At 42.1% G+C, this 18,926-nt stretch overlaps 4 protein-coding genes across 5 annotated transcripts; 3 read left to right on the plus strand and 1 right to left on the minus strand.

Moving 5' to 3' along the window:
* The first annotated feature begins 1,554 nt into the window (after positions 1 to 1,554).
* Positions 1,555 to 3,874, plus strand: LOC139829792 (pentatricopeptide repeat-containing protein At4g33990). The gene has a single exon (XM_051358655.2). It carries the CDS (start codon positions 1,603 to 1,605, stop codon positions 3,841 to 3,843), a length of 2,241 nt encoding a protein of 746 aa, XP_051214615.1. The 5' UTR covers positions 1,555 to 1,602; the 3' UTR covers positions 3,844 to 3,874.
* Positions 3,875 to 4,220: 346 nt separating this feature from the next.
* LOC127332370 (dolichyl-diphosphooligosaccharide--protein glycosyltransferase subunit 4A-like) lies at positions 4,221 to 10,210 on the plus strand. Of its 2 annotated transcripts, none has more exons than XM_051358656.2 (2): positions 4,221 to 4,854; positions 9,526 to 10,210. In XM_051358656.2, exons 1-2 carry the CDS (start codon positions 4,717 to 4,719, stop codon positions 9,637 to 9,639), a joined length of 252 nt encoding a protein of 83 aa, XP_051214616.1. In that variant the 5' UTR covers positions 4,221 to 4,716; the 3' UTR covers positions 9,640 to 10,210. The 2 variants fall into 2 exon arrangements, with proteins under 2 accessions (XP_051214616.1, XP_071675221.1); XM_071819120.1 differs by lacking the exon at positions 4,221 to 4,854 and adding an exon at positions 4,865 to 8,920.
* A 371-nt stretch (positions 10,211 to 10,581) lies between these two features.
* Positions 10,582 to 12,664, plus strand: LOC127329981 (cyclin-D2-2-like). Its single transcript, XM_051356361.2, has 6 exons — positions 10,582 to 11,087; positions 11,337 to 11,423; positions 11,507 to 11,605; positions 11,683 to 11,884; positions 11,983 to 12,107; positions 12,193 to 12,664. Exons 1-6 carry the CDS (start codon positions 10,653 to 10,655, stop codon positions 12,409 to 12,411), a joined length of 1,167 nt encoding a protein of 388 aa, XP_051212321.1. The 5' UTR covers positions 10,582 to 10,652; the 3' UTR covers positions 12,412 to 12,664.
* A 1,466-nt stretch (positions 12,665 to 14,130) lies between these two features.
* LOC127332369 (GTP-binding protein BRASSINAZOLE INSENSITIVE PALE GREEN 2, chloroplastic) lies at positions 14,131 to 17,763 on the minus strand. The gene is made up of 3 exons (XM_051358654.2): positions 16,216 to 17,763; positions 15,079 to 15,246; positions 14,131 to 14,712 (listed from the first exon to the last, which is right to left on the minus strand). The coding sequence occupies exons 1-3, from the start codon at positions 17,704 to 17,706 to the stop codon at positions 14,356 to 14,358; spliced, it is 2,016 nt and encodes a 671-aa protein (XP_051214614.1). The 5' UTR covers positions 17,707 to 17,763; the 3' UTR covers positions 14,131 to 14,355.
* Positions 17,764 to 18,926: the final 1,163 nt, after the last annotated feature.

Here is an 18,926-nt window from a genome sequence, read left to right on the forward strand (position 1 = left end):
TTGTCCAGTCAAAGATGCCATTAGGGTTTCTTGTTCTGTAAGCCACCCTCTCCCCTATATAAGGAGAGGGGGTACTGCCTCTTACAGGAGAGCGTCCACAGGGAGATTAGACGATAGAACTTGTATTCGAGCACCTGTAATCATGTTGAGATCAATGAAGCTAGCGATCTAGTAAAGAGTTCTTCCTCTTGTCTCTCTTCTTGCATACCGGCCTTTGGTTGTGTTCTTGAGGAAAGCATCCGGAAGTTCGTCCCATCTAGTCGCAAACCCTCCCCCGAATCCTCTAGCGTCCATTCGGCCCCAATCTAAGCCATCCTATGGCATCTGCTCGTTCGCCACGACGACACTTGTGATTTAACTGCCTGAGAGAGAGCCTTCGTGCTCGAGATAGTTGTATCTTCATATAGGTTGCTTCACCTAGTTTGCATTAGGCTCACCTTTATATTCCGCAAAGCCTAATATTGCAAAGAAAGAATTAAAATCTGTAGAAACCTATTCACCCCCCTCTAGGTTTACCATCTCTATACTTTCAGAATGGATTAAACAAAAGAGTCAAAAGTCAGATAAGAGTCAGTGTTTGTGATCTTTTATGGGCAATATGGCATGCTTGCAGTGATCTGAACTTTAACAAAACATATCGTGCCTCTTTCTTGCAGGTTATTGCTTTTGCTACCCACTGGACCTGTACATGGTTATGTCTACAGCTGGAGGAGCAGTGCATGTACATAGATTTTGGGTGCAACCGATTGAAAACGGTTGCACATGTTTTATTTAGCCGGTGTGGCTAGTAGTTGATCACAAGCTCACATGTTGATCCGTTGGCACCTTTTTTGTTTTACCTCTTTTCAGATGGTTGATTAATGTATCGACCTTGAGCGATACCTAAGATGTAATAAGTTGCACCTTTCTTACTTGGAGACTGGCTTCTAATAAATATAATAAAAGCCGTATGCATCTTTTCAATGCAGAGGCGGGGCGATACCCCATTTTTTTTAAAAAAATTGCCATATTATTTTCACTTAGTTGTCATATTACATATTACTTTGTTGTCAAATTATAATATTCCCTCTATCCCAAATTACTTAACTCAATTTTATCTAGATATCGGCGGAAGTTCTGAAGGTAGAACAAGCTACATATAACCTTTTATTTTTAAAATTATAAAATCATATTTTAATGTTCAAAAGTTCTGAAAATAAATTCTTGATGTAGCCAATAATGTACAATAGAAACGTGCAAAATCTTAATATGAGATGAATTTTTTATTCTATACAAAAATATGAATATGATTATAGTAAATAGCACAGATTTTATAACTATAAATTTGTCAGATTTTATCATTTTTGTATATCCTAGAATGTAAAGAAGTTTACAATGAGATTTTGCATGGTTTTAAGTAAGACACAGAATTAACTACATTAAGAAAGAGTAAAAAACTTGTAAATAACTGCCACACAAAATAAAGACATACTTAGATTTTCCACAGTGATGATCAGACTTGAGAATGTTCAACTGATCATAATGTTTCTTTGTGTGTTTTGAAAAAGATGGCACACAAAATAGAGACATAGGACATGCCGGGCGGTGGTCCGTGTGACACCAATGCCATCGTCGGCGTTGCCTCGCGGCGTCCAGGCGGTGCTGGTGACCTCCGGCCAACTCCGGCAGCTCGACCCGCTACTCCAGGTGCCTCCCCTCCTCCTCACCAACACCCTCATCGCCGCCTTCTCCCGCGCCTCCCTCCCGCGCCTCGCCTTCCCGCTCCTCCGCCACATCCTCTGCTGCGCTCACCCTCTCCGCCCCGACGGCTTCACCTTCCCACCGCTCATCCGCGCGTCCCCAGGCCACGCCTCCGCAGCGCAGCTTCACGCCTGCGCGCTCCGTCTCGGCCTCCTCCACCCGAGCGTCTTCGCCCCCGCTTCCCTCGTGCACGCCTACCTCCGGTTCGGTCGCGTCTCGGAAGCCTACAGGGTGTTCGACGAAATGCCGGACCGGGACCTGCCCGCGTGGAACTCGATGCTGTCCGGACTGTGCCGCAACGCTCGTGCGGACGAGGCGGTGGGCCTGTTCGGGAGAATGGTGGGGGAGGGCGTCGCTGGCGACACGGTGACAATCTCGAGCGTGCTGCCGATGTGCGTCCTGCTGGGGGACCGGGCGCTCGCGCTGGCCATGCATGTGTACGCGGTGAAGCGCGGGATGGACAAGGACCTCTTCGTGTGCAACGCGTTGATCGACGTGTACGGAAAGCTGGGGATGCTGGAGGATGCCCGTGGGGTGTTTGATGGGATGGAGTGCCGCGATCTGGTGACGTGGAATTCAATCGTTTCAGGCCATGAGCAGGGTGGGCAGGTTGCTGCTGCGGTCAAGATGTTTCGTGGTATGATGGACAGCGGGGTTTCCCCTGACGTGCTCACTCTTGTAAGTCTGGCATCTGCCGTTGCCCAGTGTGGAGATGGCTGCCGTGGGAGGTCAGTGCACTGCTATGTGATGAGGCGGGGGTGGGACGTGGGTGACATAATTGCGGGGAATTCTATAGTTGATATGTATGCGAAGCTGTCAAAGATCGAGGCTGCCCAGAGGATGTTCGATATCATGCCAGTTCGAGATGCTGTGTCCTGGAACACTTTGATCACAGGGTATACACAGAATGGGCTTGCCAACGAGGCAATTGAGAGATATGGTCATATGCAGAAGGATGAGGGTCTAAGGGCTGTTCAGGGGACAATTGTTAGTGTTTTGCCTGCATACTCACATCTTGGCGCGTTGCAGCAGGGCATGCGAATGCATGCTCTGTCCGTTAAGACTGGATTAAGTCTGGATGTGTATGTTGGAACTTGTCTGATAGACTTGTATGCTAAATGTGGCAAGTTGGCTGACGCGATGCTTTTCTTTCAAAATATGCCTAGAAGGAGTACAGGTCCTTGGAATGCCATCATGGCTGGCCTTGGAGTTCATGGGCATGGCGCAAAGGCTCTCGGTCTCTTCTCACAAATGCAGCAGGAAGGAATTAAGCCCGATCATGTCACATTTGTTTCATTATTGGCTGCATGTAGTCACGCTGGCTTAGTTGACCAAGGTCGGAGTTTCTTTGATATGATGCAGATCACATATGGTATTACCCCCATTGCAAAACATTATGCGTGCATGGTAGATATGCTTGGCAGAGCTGGTCAGCTGGATGAAGCTTTTAATTTCATACAAAGCATGTCAATTAAACCTGATTCCGCTGTTTGGGGCGCTCTTCTTGGTGCTTGCAGGATTCATGGGAATGTTGAAATGGGAAAAGTGGCTTCACAAAATTTATTTCAACTTGATCCAGAGAATGTTGGATATTATGTTCTAATGTCGAATATGTATGCGAAGGTTGGGAAATGGGATGGAGTTGATGAAGTAAGGTCTTTGGTCAGGCGCCAAAATTTGCAGAAAACCCCTGGATGGAGCTCAATAGAGGTCAAAAGATCAGTGAATGTATTTTACAGTGGCAACCAGACAGAACCCCACCCTCAACATGAAGAGATCCAGGCAGAGCTGCGTAATCTGTTGGCCAAGATGAAAACTATAGGTTATGTTCCTGACTGCAGTTTCGTCCTACAGGATGTAGAGGAGGATGAGAAGGAACACATCTTGAATAATCATAGTGAGAGATTAGCTATTGCATTTGGCATCATAAATACTCCTTCAAGAACTCCACTCCACATATACAAGAATTTGCGCGTGTGTGGGGATTGCCACAATGCCACCAAATATATATCCAAAATAACTGAGAGAGAGATCATTGTCCGGGATTCAAACCGGTTCCACCACTTTAAAGATGGTCACTGTTCTTGTGGGGATTTTTGGTAAATTACAATATAATATTTTTGCTTGCACAAAATTTTTTTGTCAAATGATGTCAGCATTGATTTACAAATGATTTTTCGAATGAACTGAAATGGTTAAATATGTCAAAAGGTAGATGGAATGGTTTAATTAAGCAAAACTCCTCCCATTTAATCTTGAGCTAGTAATGTTTAACAGGGGAACATGCCTTTTGTTGTTTACCATTTTTTAATTTATGTAACAAGTTCATAAATTTCTCTCAACGGCTTGTATAGCTCTGGGACTTCTGGCCTCGTGGGCCATTTGTGGTATAAGACTGCTTGGACGGTAATATGACGCTTTCTCATCATTCTACTTCTGCTGAAGTATGAATGCAAACATGAGTGACCCATGAAAATAGAAATATTCGTACGCAAAGCCCAGTAATAATAGCATCGACTGTATGTTTCTCTATGAATTGGCCGCCTCATGAAAGCTCATCTTGTACGGCACGTTTTCTCACCTTCTAGTTATTAGTTATTGGAAGCAAACAATATGGACCGTACCCTGCCCAGTGTCTTAAGTATAGTATTGCACACATATGGCAAGAACAAACTACCTGTCATCCTTGCCACACTGTAAAATCTCCGCACTGTTGCCTTTAATGGCTCTATGAACATCTTTTCTTGTGCATTTCTACTTGATCTTACATAATAAACTAATCTAGTTATGATTTTGTTATGTGTATCTTTCCATGGACTGCCTACTCTATTTGCCTCAATCCCTCAGCATGCGTGCCTGCATGACCATGGAAATATGGAATCCAAGGTGATAAAATTGCTGCGCTTTCACACCTTGTATTCTGATGTGGGAATTTGTACTGCGTTATTGTCATATTGATTGGAATTCCTGCTTCTTATGTTGAGCATAAGAACCTCGGAGTATCCTGGAGCCAATTGCAGATTCAGTCCAAGCTTCCATGCAGATATAACAACTTGTGTTTTTTCCTTAACGGAAATTTTCACCGTCACGGGTCATGGCAGTGGCTCTAGAAAGGTACTGATGGCATTTTATGTTATTTTGCACTTGCGATATGAGAAAAATGGAAATAGCATTAATTTATTGATGATATCAAAGGTTAGTTCGTTGTTTCTGTGATCTTTTCACTTCAGTTCTACTATGCATGATCCAATTAATTACTGTTTTGCAAGATACTGTGGAGCATGAAACAAGGTTTTCGGTTGACAGGTTGTCCTGACTCCTGAGTGGTTAAAAGTCACGAAGAATAAGAAAATTACCATTCCTTGTTTTTAATGTGAAGATTTGATGATTGCGAGCTACTTGATTTTAGCTTTGAGAAATATAGGTCTACTTTCCAACCTTAAGTATCCTCTCTGTAAGTCTTGTGAATTTACATGGATATTGCATATCATATGTGACGCTTATAGTAATGGCTATTGAGTTGGCTAAGATCATCTTCGAACTCGTGAAATCCTGAATTCTTGATGCTATATAATAGGTATTTATTTTGTTAAATCAAAGTCTGAATTATTCCCTCCGATCCATAATACTTGTTGTGGCTTTAGTTCAAGTTCAAATTTGAACTGAAGCCACGAGAAGTATTATGGATCAGAGGTAGTAGTAAATTGCTCTAACTCAGGCCGTGTCTTTATTTTTATTCAGTGGACTATCTGACAATAGCTACAAGAAAGAAAGGGTTATATGATCTTATAACTTCTTTTAGACTTGACGTGTTCTTGAATTGTTTAATGACCGAGTAATAGTAATTTATTGTGAAAAAATGACAATTCGTTTTGAGGGAAGGGAACTGTTCTATTGATCACTTATTGGGTGGAGAGATAAACTAGACATGGCGACCAACACCTAAGGTTGTGGCCGCCTTGTGTGCATGGCCTAGTATGGCCATAGAGACCCTCCACTCCTGAATTTCATGAACAAAGTGCGCATCAAATCCTAAATATAGCAACTAGCCAACTAGTACCTTTGCGAAATCTCCATAGGATAACACATACATCAAAGGAAAAAGCCAAAGATTGGGGTTCTAAAATTGATCCATCCTGAGGGTTGTGTAAATCAGTTGATGCGGTGCAAGATTGATCCATCAGTCATCACAAAATCCTCAGTTAGCTTTTTGCTAAAAAAAAGGACCGATATTGTTCTTTTTTTATTTTATTTACTTTGAAATCAAAAGATCAGTCTATAACTACATTTTTTAAGAATAACTATTTTTTTTTCATAATTACTTATTTAGCGTAAGAGTAGGGATGTCCTGCAGCCCATCAAACTCATAGGCCAAAGAAACGATTTTCCCAAAAGGCTTTTACTTCATAGTGGTGGTAGTGAGAAGCACTGAGGTGGCTGTATTTGGAACACGAAAAACATTGTAACAGACTGTTTGGAATGTGGATTTTCAATAACAACGTTGTAACTGGCTGCTCTCTTTTTCTTGGACATGCTTCCGAATGCATGTTTGAGAAGGAAAAAACCAGAGAGTCTGACCGCCATGGCACTGAAAAATAAAAGAGCTACTAGCAGGACCATGAACAAAGACAAAAAAGAAATGCTTTAGAAAAAATGTAATTATAAAAAAGAAGCAAAGTTATGCCTAAGTAACTGACTGTTTGGAATTTGGTAATTCCGTAGGGTAAGGAACATACAATGTTTTCTGCAGATTCTTGCGTTACAAAAAGGCGCTTAGATATAACAAGTACATTGTAGGAAATGTCAATGCTATTCATACATCTATTATTTTTTGTTATCATGTTTCTAATTTTCTGGTGTCTGTGGAGAAATTTCCTGGAAGATATAGTATGTGATTGATGATGAGAGTTCTGCTTAAACATTCGGGGTGTTCAATGTATAGTAATGCTCAGTTTAGTTTACTTTTTGTCATGCAAATTAGGTGGCAGCTACTAGCAATTAACACTGACGGGTTGATTTGGTACTGGCAAATTTTGTTAAAGGCCCCCAAAAAATAATGACCATCTTGTTCTTGTGAACCATATTTATGAAAGCGTAATTCCTTCCATATATATGGTTATGCATATATTATTTCTTCTGGAGTTATTGTCATGAACTAGGGTTCATGAGGGCAGGGGCGGAGCTCTTCGAAGCTAGCAGGGTGGTAAAAGAAATTTTACTTGCAATCAGCCAACAAAATTAGCCTGTGATTATATGTTGCATATGATTGGTGCACCCTGCCAACTTTGGTCTAGCTCTGCAGTCTGCCCCTGCATGAGGGTAACCCGGAGGATGGCCGGGTGGTCTAGATTAGCGATTGGGAGGAAGTAGACAGCAGATGTATTGTAATTCTTATTGCTAATTGAAAATAGATGTGCCAAGGCTCCTTATATAGAGCTGGCCCTACAACTGAATCTCAACAAATCTCATCTCCAGTGAAATATCTATCTCTAATTGGCGTACGGCCCAAGCTAAGGGATATCTTATCGTTGTCACCTCCCAGTTTAAATGATATTATTCCTAACTGAATGACATCAGGGATTATATCCCTTGGTTAGAGCCAGCTAAACCCGGCATGTTGGTGACCAACCCACATGACAATTACGTTACTACTACATGTATCATTTTATGGATTCTAGTACGTTGTATGCTCAAATAGTTCAATATTCCTAAAATACGTTTCCTGTGTTCCCCTAATATTCTTGAATCTGAAATTCAGAATGTCTGTAAGCTGCAGTCTACTCTTATTGTCATGACATTGCTAACTGTGCTCATTACATGGTTGTGACAATACCTACTTGATAGGCAATAGCAAGACATAGAAATGCTATGTCTTCAGGAGTGTCTGGTTTTCCTTGATTTGAAGAAGGAAAAAAACTTTTCTGTTTTCTCTACACCTCAGATTTTTTTTTTGACACATAGAGTTGCAAGGCTTTTCATTATTTATTTTTCAAACCATGATAAGCTTGAAAACCCTAGTGTATATGGTTAATGAAAAGCGGGAGTTTATGATTTGTTGTTGGGCCAAATACAGAAAAGGTGAACACACAAGATCACATATAAAGTAGGTTTTTTGTGATCCCATTCTGCTGGCCCTGCGCCTGATGTGGTGCAGAGGTCAGGGAGCCTTGCACTTGAAGCTTGCTGGTGGCATGAAAGTTTGGCACTGCGTTGCACTTTAATCTGCAGTAACAATTTGACATACAACTTTATACTTATCATTTCTTTGGCCAACTGCGTTGTTTTACTTTCTTAGGTATAATGCTTTATTTATGGTTGATATTTTGGATAGCCTATGGTAGAAGCAGTGAGTTTTCACTATTTTTGTTGTGTGTTTCTCCATTTGTTCAATTTAGCATCATTTTTCTCATTGCACTCTTCAGTTTGACTACTTTTGACATACATGCAATAAGCAAGATGACAGGTGCAGTGTTGCTAAACTGCCTACAATTCATTAATGTTTTACATGCTGCGTGTATATATTTTGGGTGTGCTTGGTAGAGGAAAGTTGGATTGGTTATGAGTAGTTATTGCCATGTGGTTTTGTTCATTACTGACGGTGTTCGAGTTGATTGGCAGTACAACAAATCCATTATGAATAGTTGGATTGTGTATACGGAGAGTTGCAAGGCTTTTTTCGGACCATGATAAGCTTGGAAAGCCTAGTTTACAGCAACTCAATTATCTCCTTACAGAATCATCTTCTTGGATATATCATCGGCTTGCCACTCTTCTCCTTAATTGTCTGATGAATTAGTAGGACAACAGTAAAAAAAGATATTATTTTGAGAAATGGGAGTTTGCTGTGTTTAGATTTTTTATTGGGCCCATTAGTGGAAAACAGGTACACACAAGATCATGGATAAACTGAGTTTTTTTTTGTGATCCCGTTATGTTGGCCCTGCACCTGATGTGGTGCAGAGGTCAGGGAGCCTTGCACTTGAACCTTACCAATGGCATGAAAGTTCGACACTTCACTCCAATTTAATCTGCATTAACGCTTTTACGAACAACTTAATCTGTATGTCTAATTTCTCTGGTCAACTGCATTGCTTGATTTTTTTGGTATAATTCTTTGTTTATGTCTGATAGTTTGGACAGAACCATGGTAGCAGCAGTGACTTCTCAAGAACTTTGTCGTGTATGTTTCTCCATTTGTTCAATTTGGCATCGTTTCTAATTGTACTCTCCTGTTTGGCTGTGATTTTGACATGCCTGCAATAAGCAAGATGATAGGTGCAGTGTTGCCTAACTGCCTACAACTCATCAATGTTTTAGCTGCCCCGTGTATTTTTTTTTTTGGTCTGCTTGGTAAAGGAAAGTTGGATTGGTTATGATAAGTTATTGCCAGGCAGTTTTGTGTATTATGAACGATGTTCAAGTCGACCAGCAGCCCAATAAACCCATTATGAAATATCAGTTCCTAATGCTTAGCTTGGAATAGTTAAATAGTATATTATCATGCAGAGAGTTAGCTCATGATTTAAACTGCATGGTCCCCCAGTGAACCCTCCTCGCACTGTATATTTAATGCATAAAACCATATGTTCTTGCTCGTATTCTGAATATGTTTCCATTTTCAAACTGTTGACGCAGAAGCTTTATTATACTTCTTTATCTTAGAGTATCTTGTTTTTAGGTTTGCATACGTTATTTTGGTTATCTGCTGGCTCTCGGAGTATGTCATCTGATATCATTAGCAGATTTGAGATCTAAAGTAACGCCTGCTTGTTGCCATTCTTACAGATGTTTAACGATCAAGACTTGGGTTTCTTCACCAACTTCCTGGGCATCTTCATATTTGTTCTGGCCATGGCGTACCACTTTGTGATGGCTGATCCGAAATACGAAGGGAACTAGCACTTGAAGCAAAAGCATGCCATGGCCCATGGACCCAAATAGCGGAATTTGTTAGAACTCCACCATGAAAGCTTGGTGCATGAAGGTACATCGTCGATAATCATAATCATGCTCACGGCGTGGTGGATCTGGAAGCACCGGAATGTTGCGATCTTTGACAACGCACAGCCTTCGGTGCCTTCCCTGCTCAACGACATCAAGACCGAGGCGCAACAGTGAGCGAGCGCGGGAGCCCGGGGTGTCCGCCAGATTCTCCCCTAGACTAGGTCTCCTTTCTTGGGTCGAGGTGTAGTGCGGGGTGTTGGTCCCTTTGTGGACATGTGCATATAACCTTTTCTATCTATCAATGCATCGAAACGCAAGTCTTTTGCGTTTTCGCGAAAAAGAAAGCTTGGTGCATGAGAATGTTTGCTATTTTGCACTGTGATGAATATGGTACTTATGGCGCTTCGACTCGTATGATGTGTATAATGAGCTGAAAGTAACATAGTTTCATGTATAGTCCAGAATTATTGTGGAAAAGGTAATTTTCTTGATTGCCCAAAGTATTTTGTTGTCCTGGTGCCCAACTAACCTGGCACGTTTCTTGCCATATGTTCCTGAGAAAAGAGAGAGGACGTTTCTTTCCATGAATTGCATCTATGGAACAATTTGAGATCACAATGTCCTGGTGAGCATATTGGCCCCTCAATGACGCGTCATCTCCCTGCACCTTCCTTGGATGGAAACACTTCACGTTTTACGTTTTTTATTTTTTATTTTGACATTTGGTGCCAACCTGATAGGCTGTGTGTCCGTGTCCTCTCCTTTTTTGTAAAGAAAAACAATAATCCCCCAAGTTAACATAGTAGTACACCATATTGACAATTACTACTTGTAAAAAACGGAAGCACAAGGAAACTACTAGCAATCATGTATACAAGGAAAATAGTTCAATGATTCCCTAAATGGTGGTTACAAGATGAGGCAACACCATTAATTTGTTGGCTGTAAATTGGGTGGCGTGTGTAGACATGACCCAAAATCTTCTCCTAAAACCCCATATACCCTTTTTTTGCCTGCTCATCCAGCGAACTGTTTCCTCAGCCTCTATAAGACCTTCCTCTCGCCTCTCTCTCACACACAGAGATTACCAGACAAGACCAAGAAACAAGAAAATTTTCGTTGCCATGGTGTTGGGCACCTCTTCCTCCATCTCCCTGTTCTGTGAAGAGGACAGTGGCAGCATCCTTAGGCGCGATGACTATGAGGCGCCAGAACCGGGGAGGGATCTTGATCTGTCAGGCTTTGCCAGGTTGCAGTTGGAGAGCGACAAGCTTGTAGAGTTGCATATGGCCAAGGAGAGGGAACAATTCACTGAAACCGCAGCCAGGGTATACCTGGAGAGGCTGAACAATGGAGGATTGGAGCTTTCCTGGAGAACCGACGCCATCGACTGGATTTGCAAGGTAACGAAACGAAAATCACCAGACCATATCAGGTGCTTATTTCCATTTAGGACTCTAATGCTTTTTTTTTGTATTTGACCTGTTTATGAATTATGATTCCATAATCTTTTTTAGCTGTTTCTATCTAGTTCTTAGGCTCTGCAATCTACAAGATATAGCCTTGACTTCTCCTCCTTGGACATTACTTGGTCAATTTTGTTTTTACATGGTAACTGAAACTGACTGCTTTACCTGTATGTGTTGCTGCAGGTCCAGGGTCACTACAGTTTTGGACCACTCTGTGTATACCTTGCGGTGAACTATCTTGATAGGTTCCTATCCTCAAAACAACTCCCTGTAAGAAAGCTACTGAGCTGTAATTGTACATTTTTCTTTCATTACCAAGTTCATGAGGATATGTTTGTGTCTCGTTGCTGTAGAACGACGCACCCTGGATGCAGCAGCTTCTGGCAGTTGCTTGTGTATCCCTTGCTGCCAAGATGGAGGAGATTGTTGTTCCCCAGTCTGTAGACTTTCAGGTGAAGACGACATAGCACTCCTGTATTGAATCCATAACTGTTCCATGGATTTTCTAAGATTTGCTGGTGCGTCACAGGTTTGTGGTGCCAAGTATGTGTTTGGAGCAAATGCTATTCAAAGGATGGAGGTTTTTGTGCTGAGCACTCTGAAATGGAGGATGAACTCTGTGACACCCTTCTCGTTCATTGATCACTTCCTTGACAAGCTCAACGCGGGGAAGCCACTAACTCATGATCTAGTCTCTCGGTGCACCAAGCTCATACTCGACACCCTGAAAGGTTCGACTAATCGCCTTATGAATCAATCCAATACTCATGCACATTGTTATTTTAAGTATCAAATATAACATGTGTTTTTTGTCTTGTTTGATTCACAGCAACAAAGTTCCTTCAATTCAGACCTTCTGAGATTGCTGCAGCCACAGCTCTTTTAGTGGCTCCTGAAGCCCAACTTCCTGGCTTCGATAGCACTTTCGTTGGTTTTAAAATTCCAGTTGATAAGGTGTGTAAGATTTACCATAAGAGCCATATTATCTATTAGTATATCAATTTTTTTTTAAAAAATCTAGTCAATATTGCTTTTGCAGGGAATTGTTGCAAGATGCTGTGAAGCAATGCAAGAGATGGCACTAGCGAAGAAGAACGCGCACAAGAGTGCAAGTCCTTCTGGTGTGCTGGATGCCTCATTCTCCACATCTACCAGTGATGATAGCATAACACCTGGATCATCACAAACAATAAACAGCGACAATGTTAATGACAACCAGGCCTGTTCCCCCGCTTCCAAGAGGGCAAGGCTATCCTAAGCATCAATGCCATAAGATCACATTCATAGACATAAGATATAACTGATGCTATTTTTTGGTCGGTTTTTTGTGAGAATGTCACCTCGAGGCCTAATTGGAAGTTTCAGAACAAAAAGTAAGCATGGTAACCAGTAGCCAAGAAGAATTTTTGTGTGCTAGAAACAACAGAAATATATGTAAAGAATAGAGGAGGAAGCTTATTTCCTCTGGTTTTTTTCCCTAATATTTTTTTAAACAATATTTCCTTCTTATGAGGATTGCATCCTTGAAGATACCTTTTCGATTGTATGATACCCGCTCTAGGAGACATGGCACAAAACAAGGTTCAAACTTGCTTCTGTGACAAATTATCTGTTGATACCTCAAGTTCTTGTATTTGTCTGCCTCTTGCATTTTGTGTCAGGATTTACCTATCCCATATATGTCATAAGAAGAGTCCATAGTAGGTAAAAACCTGAGGATGCAGGCACATGAAAATTTGTCCCACTTAATTCGTGCAACCAGAGACATAAAATAAAATAAAAATAGAAGACATTGCAGCTAGTCAGAAAACTGCAAGCTCTCAGTGCATGTAGCAGGCGTTCTAGCACATTTTTCATGATCAGTTACAATGCTAAAATCGACACATCACCTCTCATTAAACACTTTGTTATTCTTGTCTGATGCTCTGACATTTGCATCAAAGCGTTTAGTAATAGTGAGCTTCGGAATAAGAACTGAACATATATAAGAAAGGTACTGAAGAGATCCAACCTTGTACTATAATACATCTCATGATCTTTCTTGCTTAAGTCTTGACGTCAAATTATTTAAGCCACTAGCTTTCTCTATCATTTAATTTCTGACTTGCTGTACTACAGTACTAGTGATGTTCTCTTGTGAAGATCCTGAGTATTGACAAAATTTTGCAGTCAGTGTTCTGAGCATATATGCATGTGCTCCTCTATCGAGGTTTGACAAATCTTGGAGATGCAGTTGGTACTGTATGGCTAGTAGATCTCATTAGCTTGTCCCCAATTAATCCTAGGGAAAAGTTCATAGTACAACTGCAGTTTGTAGTTGTAAATGCACCTGCATATATTACACCTATTAGAACTACTATGTACAATGTTGAGGTTGTACTTATTGGAAATTTAGAACTATGGGTCTTTTTTTTGAGAGTAGAACTATGGGTCTCCACTTCTATACTTCCGCATATGTCCTAGTCTTGCAATCTCTCAAAAAATTACATGTACTTGTCTTGGTTTGCTTAATCTAATCCGTTGAATGGGTAAAAGAAGGACCTGCGCTTGACCATAAAAAGATCCCTAATTAAATATCACGATTCTCTTTTTTTGCGAAATAAATATCCTAGTTTGATGCACCGACAAGCTATTTTTTTCTGCAAGGGCATCCGGCCATATATATCAACTGCATCCTCAGACATATGGGCCAATCTGCTAAAAAAGACATATGCGCCAATCTGCTCGTGATTTTGGACTTGTAGAGACCACATGTTTCCATGTGATCATCGTACAATTTCTTCAAGATTTATACGATGTTCTAACTAAAAAATGTTGTTAATACATGATGTCAATGTTCAAGCCTTAGAGAAAACAACAGCAAAAAGTGAAGGGCAATCTTATCCAAGAGAAATAAAAAAGCAGGATTAGGCCATTACATAATGTGAATAAAATAAGAACTATCAAACGACCCCATAGTATTGTATTGTGTGCAAGGTGGCAGAAATATCATCTCCTTTCTCTCAGTTATTAGCGACTTCTTCTACATTCCTGTTGGGTTGGGTGTAGTACACTTCACAGATCACAATGACCAGCTAGAAACATCGGCCATTTTCTTTCACTCCTATCTAACAATTCTAACGCAATGTTCACCTTTACAAGCAAGGGTCTCTCACTAAATATAGGTTCCATGACAGAAGTTGTCTACAGTCATTTCACGTGGTCACTCACTACTTTCATCATCCAAAAGGTCATCATCGTCACTCTGCTGACCTTTCATCCTCTCGTTCTTCTTCCTGGTCTCCTCGCCTATAGCATTTGCAATGGCGATGGGCAGCAAAAACCCAGGCCTCTCGAGGAACTTGGCTCGGTGAAGGATCATCGCGTCACGTTGCGTCACATCGATGCCATCGAAAGTATGCACGGAGACGGTGGCACGGCCTTTCAGGCCCAGCGAGTACCAGCCTAGGCCAGAAACCGCGATGTCCGTACTGTTCATGTCCCAGCTGATCCCGGACACTTCGATCCGTCTCTCTGTCCACTGGCCCAACTCGGTGGCTCGCTCTGGCGCAACTGGTGGCTGTATAGTTGCAGTGTGAAAATTAGTACGATAGAGAAAAATGAAAAAAAAAATGTAGATGATAAACTTCAGCTGCCTATGCGCTGCACAGTAAAGCAGGTAGCAGGCTTCGTTATTCTCTTGAAAATCATCATCATTTAGTGTATAATAGGAGTTTAACAGCCAGATTTGAACCATTAGTCGTCCATGAAATAATACAGCCATAGCAAATTGCTATGTTTGCTTATTCAATTAGTACATCACACGTGGTGGTGTTTCATAAAGCAACCTTAGTTCAAAGATATATTTATGTAGTCCTTTAATTAAACAGAATCTAATTAATTTATTCTTAGGAGCAACATTAAGCAGGTCAGAAATTGGAGTCACCTGAAGCCTGATGCCAACATGTTTGCTCCGAAGTTCTTCAGCAGTTTCAGTCTTTCCAAGATGAAGGGAAATACTGGCAGATGCCCAAACAGTTACATAGATTGTTTGAACTGAAGCTTCTAGTACATCCAAGCGTGTTAACCCTCCGATGTGGACGGATTGTCTTGCCTGCAACAGTTTGCAACTAATGAGTCAAACAGACCTCATAGATTCTGATACAACACAGAACAATAATTTTGTAATTGAGGGTTAGGGAGCTCAGGGCTGCTATTAGAGCACTTAACCTTTCAAGGAATTAGACTTGTCCAAGGGTATTAGATGTATAAGGTCTTCCAAGAGTAATGTCATAACTAGGAAAATCATCTAAGTACTGTTTAGTTTGCAATCAACTATAACAGGCAAGGCAACTATAAGTCCTTTACAGCATCAAGTTCAGCAAAAGAATGCTGGGGTTACTGGTTAAAATCATACAAGTGCTGTTTCATTTGTGATTAATTTATGGGATTTGCTAGTTCTCAGCTAGCTGAGAACTAACTTCGTGCTTAGTCAAGTCTTGCACCATTTGATTTGCATCTTGATTCATGCTAGTCATGAGTTGCAAAATAAGTTGCAACTGAAATTTGATGACATCATCTAACTGAGAATGAAATTAGTTCTCAGTCGACTGAGAAATAATCATACCCTTAATTTATATCAGGCATCTATAAATCCAAGAGATCATCAAGTTTACCAAATTCATTTCAACTTTAAAGCGATACAAGTGCGCACTTCTCATGCTCAGTATTTTACAATGCTATCAGCATCTACAGGTCTTGACCACGTACATGCCCCGAATTAAAACACAATTAGAACATCAATACAAAAGTAGAATGAAGAAAGTAGGCATTTCTAGGGTTGGTATGAAAATAGATACTACAGGACTTCACCACATGTTTCTAGTGCAAGATTCCTAGGTAAAACACAATTAGGATGTTGGTATGAAAATAGACTGAAGAAAGTAGGCATTTCTCTTCTAGTTATGAAACCTGGCAGATATGCTTTTGTATTCATGGGCTATTGCAACACTAGATAGGTTTCAGCCACTCCATGCGAAATAAATAGAACTAGGACAATATTAACAACAGACTTCAAATTTACCTTCACCCTGAAGGTCCGCGGCCGAAGTTCCTTCCTGATTTCAACCATCTTCCGTTCCTCGCTGTTTAACCTCATCGACATAATATACGGATGCAGCAAACCAGGAGTGTCATACACCTTAGCCTTTGCAGGCAAAACCCCTGTCATCCTTAGTATGCCTAACGTAGTTCCCGGGACGGCAGCTTCTGTCAATCTTGTGATTTTCACACCTTGCTTCTTTGCAAAAGCATTGATCAGCGTAGATTTCCCAGCATTCTGCGCACCAATCACCCACACATTGCTACGAGGTCCCGCTAATTCCTTGACATACGCGATCAAGTTCCTCACGGACAGATCCTTATGAACACTGACCAAGTAAACGGCATCGAGCTTCGGCGCTCCAAGAGCCTTAGCTCGGCCTCGCACCCACTTCTCAAGCCTCACTCCCATCTGCTCCCAGGGCAGCAGATCCACCTTGGTGCCGACAAGAACAAGCCTCGGAGTCTCACTCAGCTTAGAGCTCCCCCTCCCCTCAAGCGCTTTGAAGAGCGACCTGGCGGCCTTCTTCGGGAACGAGCCGTCGAAGTCGGCGCAGTCCACCACCATGACAATGACCGGCGTGCCCGCAGACCGCTTCACCAGGCGGGACGATATGAAGCGGTCGAAATCGAAGTCCGGGATGAGGTTGTCTGCAATGTGGTTCCTGACATGCCCGTAGTTCCTCAGCGAGTGGCACCGGGCGCAGACCACCGCCGCCGAATCCTCCCTCGCCTCGGCCCGCTTGGCCTCCCGCGCCCGCCGCCTCCGCTCCGCCTTGGAGAGCTTCTCCTTCCTCAGCCTCTCCAGGGTCTCCTCGGTGATGTTCCCGTACCCGACCCCGGGCGGCGTGAACCCATCCAGCTCTCTCCTCCACTTCTCCTCCTCGTCGTCCTCCATCCCGTCGTCGTCCCAGTCGGAGTCCCAGCCGCTCTCGGCGTCGAGGCCGTCCGTCGGCTCTCCGTCACTGCCCCCCTCCTCATCCTCATCCTCTTCCTCTTCTTCAAGGGACTCGAGGAAACCGGTATCCAGGCCGTCCAATTCGGCGGCGAGATCGGATTCTGAAGGCGAATCGCCATCCCCCTCGTCCTCGAGGAACCCATCCGGAGAAAAATCGGCAGCTTCTTGTTCGATTTCATCCTGCGGGGAGGGGGAGCGGCGGGAGGGGTTAGTGAAGAAGCCGGGAAGGTCGGGGTCATCCTCCTGCATGAACACACCGCACCCGGGGCACACGGCGCGTCGGGCGTCCTCGTCCCTGCCCTCGCTGATGACCGGCCTGCCGCCGCGCTTGGTGGTGGTGGTGGGTACGGCGGCGGCGGCGGAGATGGAGGGACAAAGGTTGCGGCTTTGAGGAGGCGTGCGCTGTGGTTGGTTGAGGAATGGGGTGGCGCGGAGGCGGAGGGGTGGGGTCGCGCGGAGGAGGCGAGCCGCCGGCGGCGCGGCGCCCGGCGACGGGAGCAGCAGGGGTTTAGCCATTGCGGCTAGCAAGATGACTTCGAGGGGATAACGGCGGAATGTTTTCCTTCTTTCTTTTTTCCTTTTATTACTCCGTATTACTTTGCACGAAGATGAAAATACATGTATGGTCCCACATTTGAAAGCTTGGTAAAATTTCATACTTCTGAGTTTCGAAAGATTACGACGAAAGATTTTAGTTGTGCAAAATTTTCATTCAATAATTGTAAATGAGAAAACGAAAACGATACAGCTTTAATCTACTCCTACCTAACTTTAATTTGTAGCTTGGTCATTTTCTTTTGCACAGGTTGCATGCGGTCATGTTTAAGTTTTCAAATTTGCACAAAAACATTTGCATAAATTCTATACAAGCATGATTTCTTCACATTTTTAACAACCTAAATAATGTGATTGTTGTTAACATTGAAAGTCTAGATCGTAAGTACCACTTTCTTAGAATTCTCATATCAAAATCGTCTTAAAACCTTTGATGATATATAGTCAGGGATCAACAGTAACTCGTAAAAACTATTTAACGTGTCTTATGTAGTCACATGGCATGCATTGTACTCCTCCGATTCAACTAAATCCTTGACACTTACTACAGATCCAAGTATCTTATTTCAGCAATATGTACTAGATATCTTGCCTTTGCTACGAGAATTAACACATATATGCTAGCTCTTGGTCATGTGTATCTTTTATCGAACACTTTGTTTTGTTGGCATATTCTTCTGGATGCATTAACTTTGTTTGTGTTTGGCATAGTGGTGGAAAACCAAGTGGGTGTGAGGGGGCATATCCACCGGAATCCATGTTACGCAACTCCAAAGTTTCAAATTCCCAAATCTTAGAACTTTGGATTTACTTTTGAACAAGTACACAAACAACAAGGAAAAATTAAAGCCTTCTAAGTAGATTGACTTACAATCGATATAAGGCTATAGCGACTGCTGAAAAACTAATATCAATGTAACATATATGGTATATGACTTTACTCAGCTGAATGGCAAAGAGGAAGTCAATTATATCTACTAGCAGAATACCATGCGTTGTCACATGAAGACAAATAAACATATAGAGACATCGAATAAATGTAGGCATTTTATTTCATACAAGGTGTGGACTTTTTTGGTTTCTTCATGTTTGCGTTACCCTATATATAGAGACATTTTATTTTTTTGTATATACATTACCAACGTAATACAAGTCATATATTACAAAATATATATATCATT

This window comes from Lolium perenne, chromosome 4 (genome assembly GCF_019359855.2).
Source record: "Lolium perenne isolate Kyuss_39 chromosome 4, Kyuss_2.0, whole genome shotgun sequence".
Classification (NCBI taxonomy): Eukaryota; Viridiplantae; Streptophyta; class Magnoliopsida; order Poales; family Poaceae; genus Lolium; species Lolium perenne.